A 17720-nucleotide genomic window follows, 5' to 3' on the forward strand; every position below is an offset into this window, starting at 1 on the left:
ATCTGCAAACAACAAACAATGAAAAAGCAACTAAACATGAAAGAAGTGTCATGTTTGGTTGTTGGCAAGCACGTTAAATTCCACATGTAACCATCACAGACCAACCCTCTTCCATGACTCAGTGCAAACGTTGACTACGGCCAGTGGGACTGGCTCGCTTTGTTCAATTAGTGGCTTCCTGAACAATGAGGAAAAAACCAGTGAGAACTATTATGAATAAGATCCTTATAAAAATACGGATTTAATTATTCTAATTGCTTAAACAAAGAGTTGTCAAGTGCTTAGTGCAGACTGTAATGCAGGAGAGCTGGAGAAATCAAATTAACAGATAAATAGTTCTGCTTTTCCGGCATCCTCACATCCCACGCAGGTCACTGGGAACTTCAGATGCTGCCTCCAAACCAGAACAGGAGCAGGAGCTCATAATACTGTACCTATATGATTAAGTCAGTTATGTGACCTACTATTTCAGGACGATAATGATGGAAGAAAGTGTAGTGGAGTTTCTAACTCTCCTGTGTAGTTCTAGATCTCTTAGACTAAGCTTGGTCTGTCTTGTAACAATGTAATAGCTGATAAAATCATAGAAGCCACTGATAATTGTAGATTGGTATGCTGCTTAATCCCCTGAACACCACAGGAAAACAGTGTGAGCTCCTACTTTAGTGGAACTTGAGGAGACCTCATTAACACATCCTTCACAGTGAGAACTCTTCACAGGGTAGAACTCTGCTGCCCAGTTTCAAACTGAGCAGGGCAATTGCTCACCTGGAGTTAGAAAACTGTAAAAAACAGTTTTGATCTTAAAACCCAGTTGATTTTAACAAGGAAAGACCAGGAAGCCCTCTGCACTGAAAGACAAGAAATAAAATGTACTGAAAGAATATGCAGAGAATCTGGAACAAGTTCTGTTAGTAAAATCCATTTGGATGGGGTTTCTAATGTTTGAATCGCTTGAAGTGTGATGGGAATCAGCATTCCCTTGCACTTACTAGAGGGAGGCTGCCTAGGCCAGCTCTTTTCTGTGAAGTCTCTCAGATGATCTTGCCTGCATCTTCTATGAGGCTAAAGCAGAGCTTCTTCCAGGTGGTGAAGACAAAGAAACTGTCCCCAGATTCTATTTATTCCTTATTGAGCTTGTGGGGAGATCCAGAATGCCTTTTTGCAGAAGTGAGGCTGGGTATACGGGTGGCAACAGTTCTGTGAACCACAAGGAGAGGAAGGGCCAGGACCAGGTGTAAATATGCTGGGAGAAAAAGGTTCGGCTGCCCCGGTGTGACAAGGCACCTCAAACGCTGCGTTCAGCTTTGGGCCCCTCACTACAAGAAAGACACTGAGGTGCTGAAGCACATTCAGAGAAAGGCAACAAAACTGGTGAAGGGTCTAGAGAACAAGTCTGATGAGGAGTGGCTGAGGGAACTGGAGTTGTTTAGCTGGGAGAAAAGGAGGCTCGGGGAGACCTTCTCGCTTTCTACAACTACCTGAAAGGAGGTTGTAGTGGGGTTAGGGTTGGTCTTTTCTCCCAGATAACAAGCCATAGGACAAGAAGAAATGGTCTCAAGTTGTGCCAGGGGAGGTTTAGATTGGATATTAGGAAAAATTTCTTCTCCAAAAAGATTGTCAAGCATTGGAACAGGCTGCCTGGGGAAGTGGTTTAGTCACCATCCCTGGAGGTATTTCAAAGATGTGTAGAAGTGATGCCTAGGGACATGGTTTAGCAATGGACTTGGAAGTGCTGGGTTAACAGTTGGACTTGACGATCTTAAAGGTCTTTTGCAACCTAAACCATTCTATGATTCTATAGCATAGGTGAATGGGATAGCTGATCACTGGACATCTGGACATTTGGCATATTTTCCTCAACACCTGGTGAAAATGGTATGTGTGGTTGTCCTGTAAAAGTACCTTCATGCTCCAGCCATAGTGTCTTCTCTTAATTAGGGTTAAAACCAAGTCTCACACCTGAGATACCAAAGCTAATGTTCCCTAAGTACTTTGTCTTGCAAATAAGCCTCATTTCTCCTAAGGATCCTAGTGCCAGAAGCAAAGCTACTGTCTGCCTTCCTGAGACTGCTGGCCACCACAGCAGTCAGGACATGGCCTCTCTGGGCTGGACTGAATCCATCAGGTCATCTCACAGAGGCAGCTAATAGGTAAAAATAGGTGTCTGTAGATAAGTCATTGCATCTTATTACCAATTCCCTGAGAAAGCCAACATCCCTCTATCTTTCCTCTCAATAGGATGCTTTATTATAATTACATATCACTTTATTAGGCAGCTGAAGCAAAGAGCACATTTCATGCTAATGAAGTGCTGCTGTGGTTGAGCCTGTCACTATTTTTGGACCTGCACATCTCCAGCACTTTTGATTGGGTGACTGAGGCTTTGGATGTCTCTAGCTTCTTCTGTGGGGGATGCACAGTGGAAAGCAATGACTCAGCTAGCGAGGACTGCAGAACTGTTTACATGCTCAGAATGAGAAAAGCTGCAGGACAGCGAGAACACACACAAAAGCTCTTTATGTGATGGAAGTATTTTTCAGGTAGTGGACAGTATTATCTAGACTAAAAAATCCTTCTGAATATTCACTTTGTTTCTGTGTTGGCTATCTGTACAGTCCTTGTTTTTCCTTTCTTCCATCCTTCATCCCATTTCAGAAGAAAAGCCAGCTTTCACAGGACTCAGGGAAAATATTTTAGAGGTTAAGAGAAAGACAAATCCCAGCTGTCCACTGGCTGCCTCTCCTTACGGAAGACGGGGATTTTGCTGTTGCCATTTTCTGCAGAAAAGCCCGAGGAGCTGCTCAGCACTGTGGTGGCATGATTTGGTGTTAAAATTTAACAGCTAGCACCCCCAAAAGCAGGCCTGCTCCCACACCCCTTTGTGCTGACAGCAACATTCATCTGGTCCCACAGTGACTCAGTTTGGGGATCTCAACCAGCAAGAAAACATTAATTCCTCCCTCTCTCTCCCCACCTTGCACGGCTATGTTATTGGTCACCACCTTGTCAGAGTGACAGGGCTGGGGCGAGGGAGGCAATGGCAGCACACGAGGCCATTTATCCATACCAGGACCTATTAAGATAACTGAATTAATTACCAAATCACTTCCTGACAGCACACTGGAAGACAAAGCCTCCCCTTTCAGTAAACAAGGTTAATGGTTCCAAGTACCATTTCATATCTTCTCATACACAAATGAGGCATGTGTCAGAGCAATCAGCAATTATTGACAATACCATTTTATCTAAATGTCTGGTTATGCTCAGACCAGCCCACAGGACTATTTTGTTACTACAACTTCCCCATTCCAGAGGGGAAGGCAATGATGGAAGCACTAGTACCTCTGAAGACTGCAACTGCATGACCAAATTTGTTCCCAGACTTTGCAGTATCACATGCTGCTACAAACTATTTTGACCCAGAAATCTCCTTGCTGGTTTTGGACTTTTCCCATTTAAGCGTTCCCACATACAATTTTTACTTTAAGTGAGCTTCCTAAGGATACAGGGTTAAGATCTTTCTCTGGTAGTATCAGTAACCTTATCTTAGTACTAGCAGTGAGATGCATGGAACATTTTTCTCTCTTTTTAGAGCTGATTTATGTTAACAGGCCAGTCCCACCACTGCAGCAAAACCTCACATCAACTTAAGAAACCTCTGACTATACCTATTATTTACCAAACCACATAAGACGTAAGATGTAACTCATCACAGACATAGCTCCGATGACAGTGAAAAATAAGGAACATCCTCTCGGAGCACCGCAAGGCAGCAACACGAGCTGGCCACGGGCTCTGCATTTGGACACAGCTTATTCACTGGCTCCCTCTGCTGAACCACACTAATATGTTGGTTATCAAGAGGAAGAATGTGGAAGAGTAAACCAGCGGTAAATACTTCTGCAGTATGTACACCAGCCACCTCAGCTAAGGACAACCACAAAGCCAGGTATTCTGCTGGTGTCCAAGTTTTTTTGTTGGCTCTGGAGCACTTGAAGCCCGATTCCTCCTTCCCAATGAATGTGGTTAGTACACGACATGCCAGCTTCTACCTCAGCGAGGGCTGTATTACTCCTTTTTCTATCCCCTTTTCATGAAGCTTTTATGAAATCTCTACTCCCTGTCAAGTTTGACCCCATTGGCTACCTTCAGCTAAGAATTAATGGGAAGACAGATGGTGCAGTTATATAAGCCTTGTTTCCTGCATAAGTCTGGCTAAGAAACAGCTCAAGCATGCCAGATTTGTTAATATGTACATCCTCAGTTTCTGTAAGAGCAGAGCTATTACTGCCCAAGCATCCTCTTCCAGGTATCTGGTAACTGACCTCAACAGATAAAGAAAACAGACACGACTAACTTTCTCAACTCACTTTCTGCCAGTTTTTGAGGTAGGAAAATTGCTGAGACTCTGGAAGTATCCCAGATAGAAAAATACTTGCCTTTCACAGAAACAATTTCTGTTTCTTAACTCATTTGTTACGCTTTTGCTTTTTGATCTAAGCAGGTGGTATTCTTCCTGACTGAAAGCGTTACATCCCACATGGATAAACAAAGAACAGGGGGGAAAAAAAGGGCCTGCGAAGACACATACATTCCAAATTTTGTTATGGTTCCAGGGATGATGTTACCCTGCAACACTCTGGAGTATTCCCAGTGTTTCCAATTCAAAACACAATCATAGCTCCTGGAACACCCCAAAATGTTGCTGTATTTGCTGAGGTTTGTGGCTATTGATGGATCAAAGCTGTTCATCAGAAATACAATTTCAAAAAATCTGCGCACAAGCTTCAAAATGCTAATGAGTTACTGATTTAGCGGTGTTGCTTTGCCAAGACCTGGTTCTACACAGGATACCTGAAGCACTAGTTTCAGCACAGTAAGGGTGCAGAGAAATAGGCCAGCACAGACATGGGGCTGGATTTTATTCTGCAGTGTGTCCTGATGGGTAGTCAATCCAGCAGTCCTATCTACTACTACTGAAAGAAAATCTGTTGGGGTTTGGTGCATGTTGTGCTGTCCCCACGCCCCCCCCCCCCCCCCCCCAACTCATTCATAGTTAAGAATACTGATTTCCTTTTTATACTACATAGTTAAAAAAACCAAAGCCAACAACCACAAACCCCAAATGAAAGAAACACCAAAGCCCATAAATCCAAAACCTTATACACTCAAAATTCTAGTATCTATGTACAGCCACTCAGAATTCCATGCCACAGGCTTATCTGTTAAACAACACACCTTGCAAGATTTATGCAACACGTTCTATTACGAATTGCAATGAAGAGACCAGAAATCCTTGCTTTTTTCCCTTCAGATTTAATGTGGTGTTTTCAGAACAGTTAGAACACCAATTTGTGAGGATAGACTCCATTTGAGAGACAAAATGTAGAACGCAGGTACCCACGGAGCTGAGGCACCTTCTTGATTCGTGCAAGGATCTGCGAATCCACTGCCTTCTGGTCTGACTTGCGTTGCTCTGTTATCTCGTATTTCTAGAAAGTACAAAGAATAATGTTAAAATCCTGCAGAGTGACTTCAGACTCTTCTACGGAGATGACAAAATTCAGGGCAAACCCCAAGTCTGGCATTTTCAAGAAATTATTTCTCCATTTGTTCTAAATATGGGAAAGGTGGTAGGAGACCGGAGGTGGCAGAGAGAACTGAAGCCACTGTTTGGCTTATGTTGCAGATAGCAGAGCCAGCAGCATGCTGTTGGCAGGATCAAAACACTAAAGGTGTTTCTCGGTCAAAAAAGATATTTAACTGGAATAATCATTGCTGCTGTTCTGCTAGGGTTCAAGCAGAAAAGAATCCCCAAATTTTAAAGGGGTTTATCTCAGTGCTGCTGTATTAATTAATTGTAGTGAAATTACCTCACTTTGAGGACCACTTAAAATTCAATTGTCCATTTGTTTCATGGTATTTCTCCTCTTTCCAGCCTGGCTTTATATTAACAAAAGCATGGAAAAAACACACACACACGCTTCTTACTTCTTTCTCAGTGTCAAAGATCTCGCCTTCCTGGTGCTTGGGCTTACGCAGCCTCTTCTTCTTGAAGTACGCATCAGTGAGATGCTTGGGAATTTTCACTCCAGAGATATCAACCTTTGTAGATGTAGCAATAACAAATTTCTGATGGGCCCTACGCAGAGGGACACGATTAATAGCCAAGGGTCCTAAAGGCAGAGGAAAGACAAAAGAGAGAACAAGGTTAGCTTTCCTGGGAACAACCACTGCTTTTACACTGGATTTTTGTGGTGTAGGAGAGGACTAGTCTCTTCCAGAGATGCCTACATCTAGAATCTGAACAATCCACAAAGCCCTTCATCACAGCCTCTAGAAAAGCCAACAAATGCTTCCTGATCTCTTCCAAGTACTCAGATATTGAAGCTTAATTCACCTCCCTGGAAAAACAAAATGTGATTCCACGCAGTTACGTGAACACATGATGTGCCATACCACCTGCAGGAGGATCTGCAGCACTACTGACCAGAGACAAACCTGAACTTAAAATCCCCAAATCCACCTCCCCACCCCCAAACAAAAATCATCACAGTTTATAATATTTTTTTACCTGTAACAAGCAAAAGGCCAGTATCAAGCTGCTTCAAGAAGACAACACGCTGAAAAGAGAGGAGATGTGACATCAGTCCTCAGGTCCCAGCACTCTCAAATACTGCAACCAAACCAGGACCATCCCACCTCGGCCTGTCACTGGTGTCGTGTCAGCATCGATAAAGCATCCAGGCACGGGTGCAACAGTGTGCCTTGAGAAGTAACCACCACCTAAGCCAAACTACCGACATTTCTCACAGTTACCTCATCTATGACAGATCGCAGCTCTCCACATGCTTCATCATTCAAGGCTGAGCAAAACCAATTAGTACATTTCTTTAATCTTTGCCTATTCTACAGGATGACAAGACAGCCATCCTGTCACCCAAATTCTTTGTATGAGGTAAAGGCAGGAACAAGATAAAAACAAGATAAAGAGGGGCACCACAACATATCACACTGTCACAGCCACCCCCCAGTTGTGTTTTAATCTTTCTGGTCATGTTCTCCTTTGAACAGCATTCTTTTAAGTAACGGGACATTAAAGCCAATAAATTAAAGAAAATAAAGGATGTCAGTTAAGACCTATTAGTAAACATCATTAAGACTAAGACACATCTTAATATAACAATCAAGTGTTACCTTGATAATTAGTTCAAGATTGAAAATGTAATTCTTCCTTTGCAATACCTAGTCTGAGGTCCTTGTTGCAACAATAAGAAACTGGCATCGCCTCTGCTATTCTGCAGCGCAAAGTTAGCTTGACACAAGTCTACATCTTTTCTGCATTGCAGCAAGACTCCCTTAATTTTGTCTAAGCAACTGGACTAGCCTGTTTGCCTTTCAGCACGGTGTAGAACATTAGTTCTACATTAGTTCATAGGACTGTTTTCCCTAAAGACAAGGGAAAGCATCTAGACAATTCACAGGAAAACTGATTTGCAGATTTGTTATCTAGTGGTCGAGTAGAATCCTGTGAAATTGGCTGGTAAATTCATGGTACCTCAGCTCAGTCAAAACAATTTCAGCACAGAAATGCTGCAAAGCCACTCTAAGAGTCAACAGGAAGGACGTTCCCGATTACCTTGCCCCTGTGACGGCCGGTCAGAAGGATCAGAACAGTTCCTGGAGTAATAGAGGCCCGCAGCCGCCTCTTGTGCTGGCAAAAGGGCTTTTTGCCGTGACTCAAAAGCTTGCGAGGAACATCTTCAGTGGGATAGTACCTGGGCTGGAAGAAGAGGAAAACAATGTACTACCCTGTATTCCACAGGACAGAAAACTTTCACTACAGTTTAGATTCCTTCTTTCGTAAGAGATACTGTTTCCCTAAAGATGACTTCTGGAAGATTTTTCTTCTGCTGCAACAAGCAGAACACACTGAATATCTTCTGTAAAATTACGCAGCAGCGGAAGTTCAGACCAGTTCTGTATTTCTACACGTGCTTCTGCTTCAGCACAGCAACACAAAACGGCAGAAAAGAACCCACTTGTGCCTACTGGCTGTTTTCTAAATGACCAGCATCTCCCCAAGAACGACAGTCGCTGGGTCTGTATCTCAAGGATATAACTGCTGACAGTTCAGTGAAGCACGGCACCAGGAGGCACATCACCTAGTCAACAGTTACACCTAACAGCATTAAAGTGCAAACATCCGAGTTCTTTTCCTTACCATTTTGCGGATTTTAACCACACGGCTGCCTCCATTCTTGTCTCCACCCACTGGCTTGGTGATGGTTGCACGTGGCTTTTCTTTCTTTTTCTTTTCTATCTATAGGCAAGGAAAAGGGAAAACATAATGACATTTCAAACCAAGATCACCATGAATATTGTGATTATTTAAATGCCGTATTTATTGTCCTACCTTTGTTTCCGGAGCGGTGTACTTGCGCTTGTACAATGCTTTTCTGGCATACATGGCTGACCGAGAATATCTCCCGATACCTCGGGCCAGGACAGGGTTACGGCTGGCATGATGCCTCCTAACCCTCTTCTTCTTGTCACCTGCTTCCTTCTGGCTTGTCTTCTGCTCAGCTGGCTTCTTCTCAGCAGCTTTTTTCTTGCCTGGCTTCTTCTCACCAGGCGCTTTTTCGCCTGGCTTCTTCTCACCGGGCGCCTTCTCACCCGCCATCTGTGGATGCAAATAAAACAGAAATTATGATTTATTACAAGATACGCAGAGGAGCATCTAAATCACAGAAACAAAATTAAAGAATCAGAACTTGATCCTGTATGCCATTCTAATAGCTGTCAACCACCTCTCACAGCCGTGGCTGATCAGGAGTCAAAAACCATTCTGCCCACTGCACGCCCATCCATAACGTGGAACGCTCCTCTGTGCTACAGCAGCTGCAAGCTCGCCGGGTGCACCGAAACCCTCCCCAGCAGGAAGCCCCAGGAAATACCAGCACCTGCCGAGGCCGCCTCCGCCCCGAGGCTGCTCTCAGCCGCCCGGCACTCAGGCCTCCTCCGGCTCAGCCAGAGCTGCTAGGCCCCGCCACACGGCGGGGCTGCGCCGGCCTTCCACGGCTCGGCCCCCCGAAGCCTCCAGCTGCGGCCTCAGCCCAGCCCTGCTCCCACTTCTCCGCTGGGCACCGGCGCGCCCCGAGAGGCTCCGGCCCTGCCGGTCACGGCCCTGCTCGGCCTCCACAGCCAGCCGCGGCCTAGCCTGTCCGGAGGCGACCAAACCGCCCGTTCCGCCCCCATATAGGCGCCCGCGCCTCATCGCCGTCTCCCCGAGGGCGTCAGACCGAGCCCGCGCGCCCAGCGCAGCCACCCGAGAGCAGATGGCAGCGGATGCCGCCCGCCGGGTCCCAGCCCTGCCCGCCACCGCTCCGCCATTCTTACCTTCCGGGGAGGGAAAGGGACCTACATCCGGGTACAAGCGGCCTAAAGAGAGCGCGGCGTCTGACGTCAGCGCGCCGGCCGCGGAGCACGCTGGGACTGGTAGTCCGGCCCGGCCCGGAGCAGCCCCCAGTTACCCGGGCAGGGGCCGGCGGGCCGGAGCCCCGGACACCCGCATCCCGGCACCGAGGGGGCGGTGTGGTGGCCCGGGGATCCGGGAGCGGAGCTCGCTGTCCTGCCGCTGCCTGACCCTGTCTCCGGCTCGGGGCACGGCCGAGGTAAGGCTCCGCGCCCACCCCCACTCTGCCCGGCTTCGCGGGGCGAGGCCCCGCAGCTCCGGTGGCGGGTGTGTCCAGCGCCCGCTGGGCGGCACGGGCCGGCTCCCTGGGGCGCTGACAGGCCGCCCCCGCCGCGGGCCGGTGGAGGCGGGGCCGGGCCGTCGGCGCAGGCCGATGACGGCGCGGGCGGGTGACGCAGGGCGGGCCGCGCCGCGCTCCGTGCGCCTCCGGGGCCTGAGGCGGCCGTTGTTCACGCTCCCTTCAGGGCGCCCGTAAGGCCGCGGCCCGCGCCGTGGGGGCTCCCCCCATGTGAGAGGCGGCCGTCGAGGGGGGCGGCCGGGCGCACCGCCACCCGCCGGTGTTGCGGGAGGAAAATGACATCCCGGAGGTGAGCGGGAGGGAGCCGCGCCGAGCCCGGCGTGGGTAGGGGGCGGCGGGCAGGGGGCCGCCTGCTGCCGTGGTGCGCAGCGCCCGGGCCCCGCAGCGCCGGCTCCCGGGGGGCCGCTGGGCCAGGCCTGCTCCCTGCGGCCTCCCTGGCCGGGCAGGGCCTCCCGCGCCCCACGGCTGCGGCGCAGGGGCAGCCCTCCCCCGGCTGCCTGCAGCCGGTCCCTGCGCCTCTCCCCGCCCGCTCCTGGGGTGCGATGGCTCCGCTCCCGTCGTCGTGGGGCCGCAGCCGCCGCCTCGGCTGGAATCGGGGCCTGGCTGGCCCGGCTCCCCGCGCCTCGCCCGGCTTTCCCCGGCGGGCGGACCCTCGCCCAGCCGGCGCGGCACGGCGCCGGGGCGCCCTCCCCGGCCTGGCTGGGGGCCCGGTGGGGCGAGGGAGCCGGATGGCTTCGGGGTCCGCCGCCGGCCGTGAAGAGCCCAGAGCTGCCACGGTAACATTGGCTCCGGGGGAGGGGGTGCGGGTGGCTGTGCCAAGCATGTGCACTTGAACCGGAGCTAGGAGATGAATTTTATCCACCTGGCATCCCACTCAGTTCTTGGTCCAGTATCCCAGGCCAGGGAGGCTCGCGTTGCTCTCTCTAGTCCAGCGCTAGTGATGTTACTGAAATTAAAATGCGAGCCAGCTTTCAAATGAGTGTTGGTAAGCTGACCTGATCTGGGCTCTTCGTTTATTTTTCTTTTGGTCTGATCTCAAAACCCTGTGGCGTTCAAAAATCAGGATGATAAACAGTTGAATCTGTTTCTTTGTTGTAGCTTCTCGCTGTCCTTAATGTATTTTGATGTTTGTCTGTGTTAGCAGTCCTTTTCGGGCTGAGGTTAAGGTAAATGTTAAGACTTACAAGGACTTACTGTCATAAAACCGAAAAAGACTGTTATTTTATTATCTAACATACCAATTCTGAAATTTGATACATCTCTTTAAGTAATATCAATTAAAGTATAACTTCTTCAACACTGGGCTATTCTCTTCCTTATTCTGCTTAAGATGGTGAAACTAGATGGGTTGATTTTCAGTCTGTGGCCATTTATAGTTGAATTTGGATTTGGGGTCTTCGGAAGCCTGTGGAGGATCTCTAGCATATATTGTGTTTTCTGCATGTCCCTACTCGCACGTCGGAAGATGTGTGAAAGTTACCTTTTGGAAACACTTGTGAACTTCCTCATTATCGGGAGTAATCCTCATATTCTGCTCAGAACTTTAAATTGTAACTTGTGAAGGAGGCTGAAAAAAGATGAGAAATAGAAACTGATGAGCCTAATTGGAGTAATTAAACTACCAGTCACTGCCTCTCTGAATGCTGTGTTTGTGACAGTTGAGACTTAGAACTGATTTAATCTCTCCTGGTCTTGAAAAGGTGATTAGAAAAGCCCAGTCACAGTATGGAAAAATGTATTGATTTTTTTTCTTCTCTCTCTTCAGTTTGGTAAGAGAAATATGCTGGCAATGTAGGACTTAAAAATCCTGCTGTTTTCTGTACTATGCTAAAAAAATAGAGAATTGTATTGAGGCTGTATTTCCTACCATGTGTTATTTTTCATCAAAAGGTGTCTTGCTCAGCTGATATCCCCTTAGTTTTGTAATTGAGACTTCTGCTATGTCACTGGTTACTTTTCTGCCAACATTTTCATCTTACTGTAAACTAATAAGAGACTTGGAATGTTATGCTGCTGAACCCCCCAACTCAGAATTGCTGTAAGGAGTATTCCATGCATAGTGAGGGCAGCTAGTTTAATTAGAGTGTGGGTTTGTGTGCATTGTGTTACTTTCTTGATTGTACTTATTGGCTGTGATGCCCTTTGCTTGCGATAGCCTCTGCACCTGCTCATAATAGAGATTGGAGAAGGAAAGCAGAAAAAAAAAGTCTAAAATGCATTCCATCCCTATAAAAGGCAGCGTAAGAGAAGGTCCTCTATAGGGGTTATGTTACTGGTATCTGTGTCTGCAGTCCCCTTTGCTCTCTCCTCCAGTTTTGGAAGGGATGTAGCCACCAAGGTTCAAAAGCACACATGTGATGGCAGTACTTCAAATGAAGCGATCTTGATCACCGGTCCGGAACCATTTAACAGAGATCACTAACACCCCCATTTTTCTATTTGGGGTGGCTGACAAATGCATCTTCCTACTCAAAGCCAAAAATACAAAGATGAGAGAGCAGGAGTACAAGTTACCATTAGAACAAAAGTTACGTAAAGTGCAACAAGCTGCATCGGTCTCCCAGATGTAGCTTTTCTTTTGCTATACTTACTGACTTTTTGCCATCTTTAGTGGGAGCGTATGTGTATGTGGGGGTGAGATTTTTTTTTTTTTTAAACAACCTGTTATCTTTTTACCCTCTCCTTTAAGCACAAGTTATTTGTAGTCCTGTCTGTTCATTAAATTATTGGGGGTTTTTCTGTTATTTTACACCTTTTAACAACTTGTGTACAGTTACTTCCAGATGCATTAGGGTTTAGGATAAGATATGGGAGATATATTAATTAAAGGTTATGGAGTGTCACTATATAATAAATCTGTAGGGCTGATTCCAATAATTTCTCCTTTGGGTTTTTATGCATTTTTGATATAAATTCAAAACCTTTCAAAGGTATCTCTTGAATCTTGTGTGTATTCAAAAAGCTTATAAACTGTTTAAAATGTTGCTGCACTTTTCTTTGGTTTGCTTTTTGGTTTCTCCTAATGGAAGTGATATTTTAGGGGTGGAAGTGTGGTAAATATATTATCAGCTTCTGCAGACCAACCTGTTATATTCTGAAATCCATTATTTAATGTTCAGTTCATCCTAGGTACTGATGCTTGTGCAGTTTCTTTTGTGAGACTGCATCAATCAGAAATTTTCTTGATCTTTGAGTAGTCATTAGATAAATGTAACATTATTTATTAATTTGTTCCCATTTGCTGCAGTAACTTGAAAATATTTTTTTTAATTTTTTTTTCATGACTTTTGCTGCATAGGTTTGATGATTTTTTTGTTGGTGGTGTTCTTCAGTTAAAGATATGGTAGTAGTCACTAGTTTTGCTTGGTGCAAGCAGAATATCCTTAACTAGAAAGAAAAGCAAGACTGACAAGAAGAGTCACTTACTTCTGAAATGGAATCACTACACAAGTAATCCTAATTCCAATTTGAATGACTTGCTAGAGGTCTGGATATTCTAGAATCTCTGAAACTCTCCAGAATGTTTCCATGAGAAACCATTTCTAAGAGAATAGGCTGGACAAGGCCTGGGTAGGAATATTGTCAACTTTTCAGTACAGAAGGAACTGCTGAAACAATTGAAATAATAACCCTAAATTTAGACATGCACCCTCATGTTTTGCTGTTTTAGCAATTTAGCGTGAAATGCTGACTGTATCAGGAATGATCAGAAATGCTATTCAATTTTTTTTTAGATACAGCACTCATATTTGTAATGAGATTAGTTGCAGAGTCTTTAGCCTTAATGTTTTGCCTTACTTTGGAGAAACAGAGAACCTCGGGTACAAAGAGGAGTAGTCTGTGTTCTTTCTGCACGTACAGATGTGCATTTTCACTTGTGACCTGCGTACTGTCTGATTTATGACAACTCTGAAAAATAAAGGTGATATTTTAATTGCCAAATACAAGTCAGACAAAGCCACTAAAACAGTTCTTAGTGGCTGTGTTCACCTCTGTCCCTGGACTATGTGGTAGCATGGTTTTGGTTTTGGTTTTTCTCCAAGTTTGTCTTCTAAAATCATGCCTTATTAAAACCCCCTTTCATCTGGAATACAGAGATGTAGTTTAGTACTGCAAGAGTGCAATAAAAATCCTTGATTATAGATAAGAGAAAACGCAGATGTGTTAACTGAATGGCTAAGAGTAAGTCCCTCAAAAGTTAATGCCATAGGTGGGGACAGTGAGCTTCTTAGATACAGACCATATACAGTTCTCCTTTGGCAGGGCACTACATTAGTCATTCGGAAGGCTGTTTGTGGGTGGTGAATATCGATATGAGATTCCTTGGTGTTTGTATTTAAGCGGGATATATTCGGAGCAGAGAAATTGCCATGGTAGTTAGAAGACGGAGCAGTGCTCTTGCATCTGGCAGCGGTCAGCACCACATTCTTTTGAGGAAGGTGGAAGAAGACTGGGCAACTGAATAGGTTGTCCACAAGTGAAGTTCCTGCCTGACCCGCATCAGCTGGTGGTCAGCCTGTGCCCTAAAGCATGAGGTTTTGTTAAATTTTTAACTTTAAAATGTTGTCAGATGTCACTTTTGTTTTGTTTTTAAGTGGTTTTCCTGATTGTCTTTCAGTTTCATTGTGTGTCCTGTCTACCTGTAGTAAGGGAAATCTATGACTTGTGGTCTCTCTTTACATTGTATACCTTTGATACCATTTTAATCCAAGCAGTCTGAGTATGTATAGGTATAGCCCTTTCGCTTACAAAGCATCTCTTACCAATACATAAAATTGCAATGTAATATGAAATTAATAATTTATGCTTTCTGTTAAGATAGGAATTCTTATTCATTTAGGAACAAAACTCAGTACTTCCTGGTTTTGAAGCTGTTGGATTGTTCTGTTTAGTCTTGTCATGTGATGATCTTCTATTTATTTATTTATTCTATTTATTTATTAACGCTCTAACCTCTTATAGATGGTTTCATCCAAATATTACTGGGGTGGAGGCAGAAAACCTACTATTAACGAGAGGAGTGGATGGCAGCTTTTTGGCACGGCCCAGCAAAAGTAACCCTGGAGACTTCACGCTCTCTGTTAGGTAAGTGTAAATGTCTTTTGACTTTCTCCCCAAACTGGTAAGGGTTTTCATCTGATGCTGTTCTGTGGGGAAAGAGTTGTAGATGAACTACTTGTAGAGATGAAAGAATGCACGGATCGCTTTTTAGTTTGTTTGCTTTTTTCCCCCTCTTCTTTTTCTCCCGTTTTCCCTGAAGAGGTTCTTAAATACTTTTACCCAACTTGGGGAAACTGTAGGTTGGAGGGCAGTGATTTCTGATTCTGCAGAGACACAGAAACATTAAGGAGAAGCACAAATAGATTAATAAAAGCATTACTTTTAGCCCCTTAAAAGTAATCTTTTTGGTAACCATGTGAAAGTAGCAGAGATTGTAAGAATTACTGATCAAGCATGTGCAAGGAAATGCTATCCAGCCTCTTTTCTTACAGGAAAAGTCAGCAAGTTTTTAAGGGCAATGGTGGTGCTTTTCCAGCTTCCAAAATGGGCCTTTTGTAACATTTGTCCCCTGACGCTGTATGTGTAGTGGTTAGGGATGGGGAAAGGACAGCAAGAGGAAGTAGATAAAGGAAAAGGGAAAAGTGGAATTGGTGATAAGAATTGCTTGGATACCTTTGAGATAATGAGCCTCGTGGAACAGAAGGGGACACTCAGAGAGCTGCTTTTCATTAATACTAGAGGCTGTGGGAGCAAATGACTTGCATCAGGCAGAGGCAACTGTTTAATGAAGGAGAGATCTTGGCAGTTAGTGTGAAATTCTAGGGAAAGGAGCAAACAGGCTTTGATGGGTGTCTTGAGAATGCTGAATTCTTCTCCCGCCCCTCCCCCCTGCCCTTGTGCTTGTGTGTGCAGTTCTTGGGGGTCTGAGGGATTTCTATTGGAGATCTTGAGGCCGCAGAGCTTACACTGGCTTCAAGGATTCCTTCATTACGGAATTAAGTTTCTTTTTTTCCTATTCTTCCTGACGGTTGGACAGACACTTCCCCTTCTTGCAAGCCACTGAAATGTGGCTGAAGCACACTTCAGAGGTGCACTAGCTTAGCTATTCTGCAATATTTCAGTTGGAAAGTGATGCAAATGTAAGTATGGATTTCTCTAACTCGGACAACAGAACGCTAAATATATAAGTGATTGATTAGAAATCAGCTGACTTGTGTGGTTGTTTTCTTCCCTTTGTTTCAAATATTAGACGAACTGGAGCTGTCACCCACATCAAGATCCAGAACACAGGAGACTACTATGACCTCTATGGAGGAGAGAAGTTTGCTACATTGGCTGAGTTAGTCCAGTATTATATGGAACATCATGGACAGCTCAAGGAAAAGAATGGAGATGTTATAGAGTTGAAATATCCACTGAACTGTGCTGATCCTACATCTGAAAGGTCAGAGAAATGGTGGTGAAAAGCTCAGTGTCTGTGCACTTCTTCATAGGGGTAAACACATACATTTATTAGCACTACAATCAGCTTCCATTTGATGAAAGGGTGGCCGCTATCTTCTGCTAAAAGTGGTCCCGCTGGTTTCCACAAGGTTACTTGCAAAGTAGACTAATAAATGTGACTAAAAGGTAAAGCAATCCAAGCCTCAGAACCTGTTTTCTTCAGCATTCTTCCTGGTGTGCACAATAATAAAAAAGAGAGCATAGTTCCCTTTATTTTTACTGGGAGAACGTTTTATTGTAGAAGTTCTCCTGAAGCTGCCTGGAGCTGTTATAACTGCAAGGAACTACCAGGTATGTTTCTGGGCATAACTTTATATGATTTTTCCAGCAGTGAGCATATGTGTAAGAAAGTGAATGATATGAGCATCCTCAGATTGCTCCAACTCATGTTTTAAGGACATGGCTGGTGAGGAGGATCTGGGACTTAAGACCTGACATATACTCAGGAAGCATGCATATGTCAGAAATAAACCTCTATGGCCAGTAGATACCAACTTGTTCCTAGAAGTCAAAAACTAAGGAAGAATATTAAACCAAGTTCTCTTACTCCTCAGAATGGCTTGTATTTAACAGTAGTGAGGAGGATTATTGCCTTTTTGGCCATGTTTCTTGAAGAAATGATACTGGTGTGATTATCCTGTCCAGTACCTAATGTGATGGAAAGGTAATGTCTCAAAAATAAGTTCTCCCAGGTTTTTCAGGGAAGCGTGTCTTATGAAAGAAATAAAAGAAGAATAAATGCCTTGACTGAAGAAACAGTTGCAGTGTAAGCCTGTGTTTATTGGACACCAAGGAGTCCATTTGGATTGTTGTAAAGATTCCAAATCAAAGCTTCATTTGAAGCTTGTGTGACATGCAGATTTCGGCGCTTAGGGAAGTGCTTGCTTCGAAGTGTTTCTGTAATCACTCATGTGTATGTACATGTATGCTTCCAAGGCATTTTTAAAAATTGTTTTTATAAACTGAGCCTTTTGTAGACCAGTGCATTGTTGTTTAGTGTACATAAACTTTTTATATATAACAATATATTGATATACTATAATATATTTATATGTAATATTTAGAACAAGCAGATTCAGACATGGCTGGAATGACAAGTAGGGTACCTGTCTATTATCTTACTTTAAAAGGTGGTTTCATGGGCATCTCTCTGGAAGAGAAGCTGAAAAACTATTAACAGAAAAAGGAAAACATGGAAGCTTTCTTGTGCGTGAGAGTCAAAGCCATCCTGGGGACTTTGTTCTTTCTGTCCGGACAGGAGATGATAAAGGAGAGAGTAATGATGGAAAGTCTAAAGTGACACATGTCATGATTCACTGCCAGGTATGATGAAGCACGAGTTTCTTTAACAGGGCTACTTCCATGGGCAGTGGGTTTATTCTAACAGGAGGGCCATCTTGCACCTCACTGCAGAGAGCTGAATACATTTCCCCTTTCCCT

The 17720-nt window shown here is 44.9% G+C and overlaps 2 protein-coding genes across 4 annotated transcripts in view; one reads left to right on the forward strand and one right to left on the reverse strand.

Moving 5' to 3' along the window:
- Positions 1-5299: 5299 nt before the first annotated feature.
- Positions 5300-9426, reverse strand: RPL6 (ribosomal protein L6). The gene is made up of 7 exons (XM_056330129.1): positions 9403-9426; positions 8420-8686; positions 8228-8326; positions 7643-7786; positions 6578-6626; positions 5995-6179; positions 5300-5495 (listed from the first exon to the last, which is right to left on the reverse strand). The coding sequence occupies exons 2-7, from the start codon at positions 8684-8686 to the stop codon at positions 5343-5345; spliced, it is 897 nt and encodes a 298-aa protein (XP_056186104.1). The 5' UTR covers positions 9403-9426; the 3' UTR covers positions 5300-5342.
- A 122-nt stretch (positions 9427-9548) lies between these two features.
- The window catches only part of PTPN11 (protein tyrosine phosphatase non-receptor type 11), a 30743-nt gene continuing 22571 nt past the window's right edge, over positions 9549-17720 (forward strand). For 2 of the 3 annotated variants that reach the window (XM_056330093.1, XM_056330104.1), the window contains exons 1-4: positions 9871-10065; positions 14739-14861; positions 16027-16221; positions 17411-17603. In XM_056330093.1, coding sequence (XP_056186068.1) covers positions 10052-10065; positions 14739-14861; positions 16027-16221; positions 17411-17603 — 525 coding nt within the window. In that variant the 5' untranslated portion in view covers positions 9871-10051. Of the gene's footprint in view, positions 9678-9870; positions 10066-14738; positions 14862-15813; positions 15917-16026; positions 16222-17410; positions 17604-17720 lie in introns of those variants that run through there. The other variant, XM_056330115.1, reaches the window with a different exon arrangement.

Source organism: Falco biarmicus, chromosome 1 (assembly GCF_023638135.1).
Source record: "Falco biarmicus isolate bFalBia1 chromosome 1, bFalBia1.pri, whole genome shotgun sequence".
Lineage (NCBI taxonomy): Eukaryota > Metazoa > Chordata > Aves > Falconiformes > Falconidae > Falco > Falco biarmicus.

Bases quoted from the DNA above. Each gene is read 5' to 3' on its own strand.
- RPL6 (XM_056330129.1), bottom strand. From the start codon at position 8,686: ATGGCGGGTGAGAAGGCGCCCGGTGAGAAGAAGCCAGGCGAAAAAGCG. The intron at 8,327-8,419 runs GTAGGACAATAA...CCTTGCCTATAG, and splicing joins ACACCGCTCCGGAAACAAAG to ATAGAAAAGAAAAAGAAAGA. The intron at 6,627-7,642 runs GTAATCGGGAAC...CTCTCTTTTCAG, and splicing joins CCGGCCGTCACAGGGGCAAG to CGTGTTGTCTTCTTGAAGCA.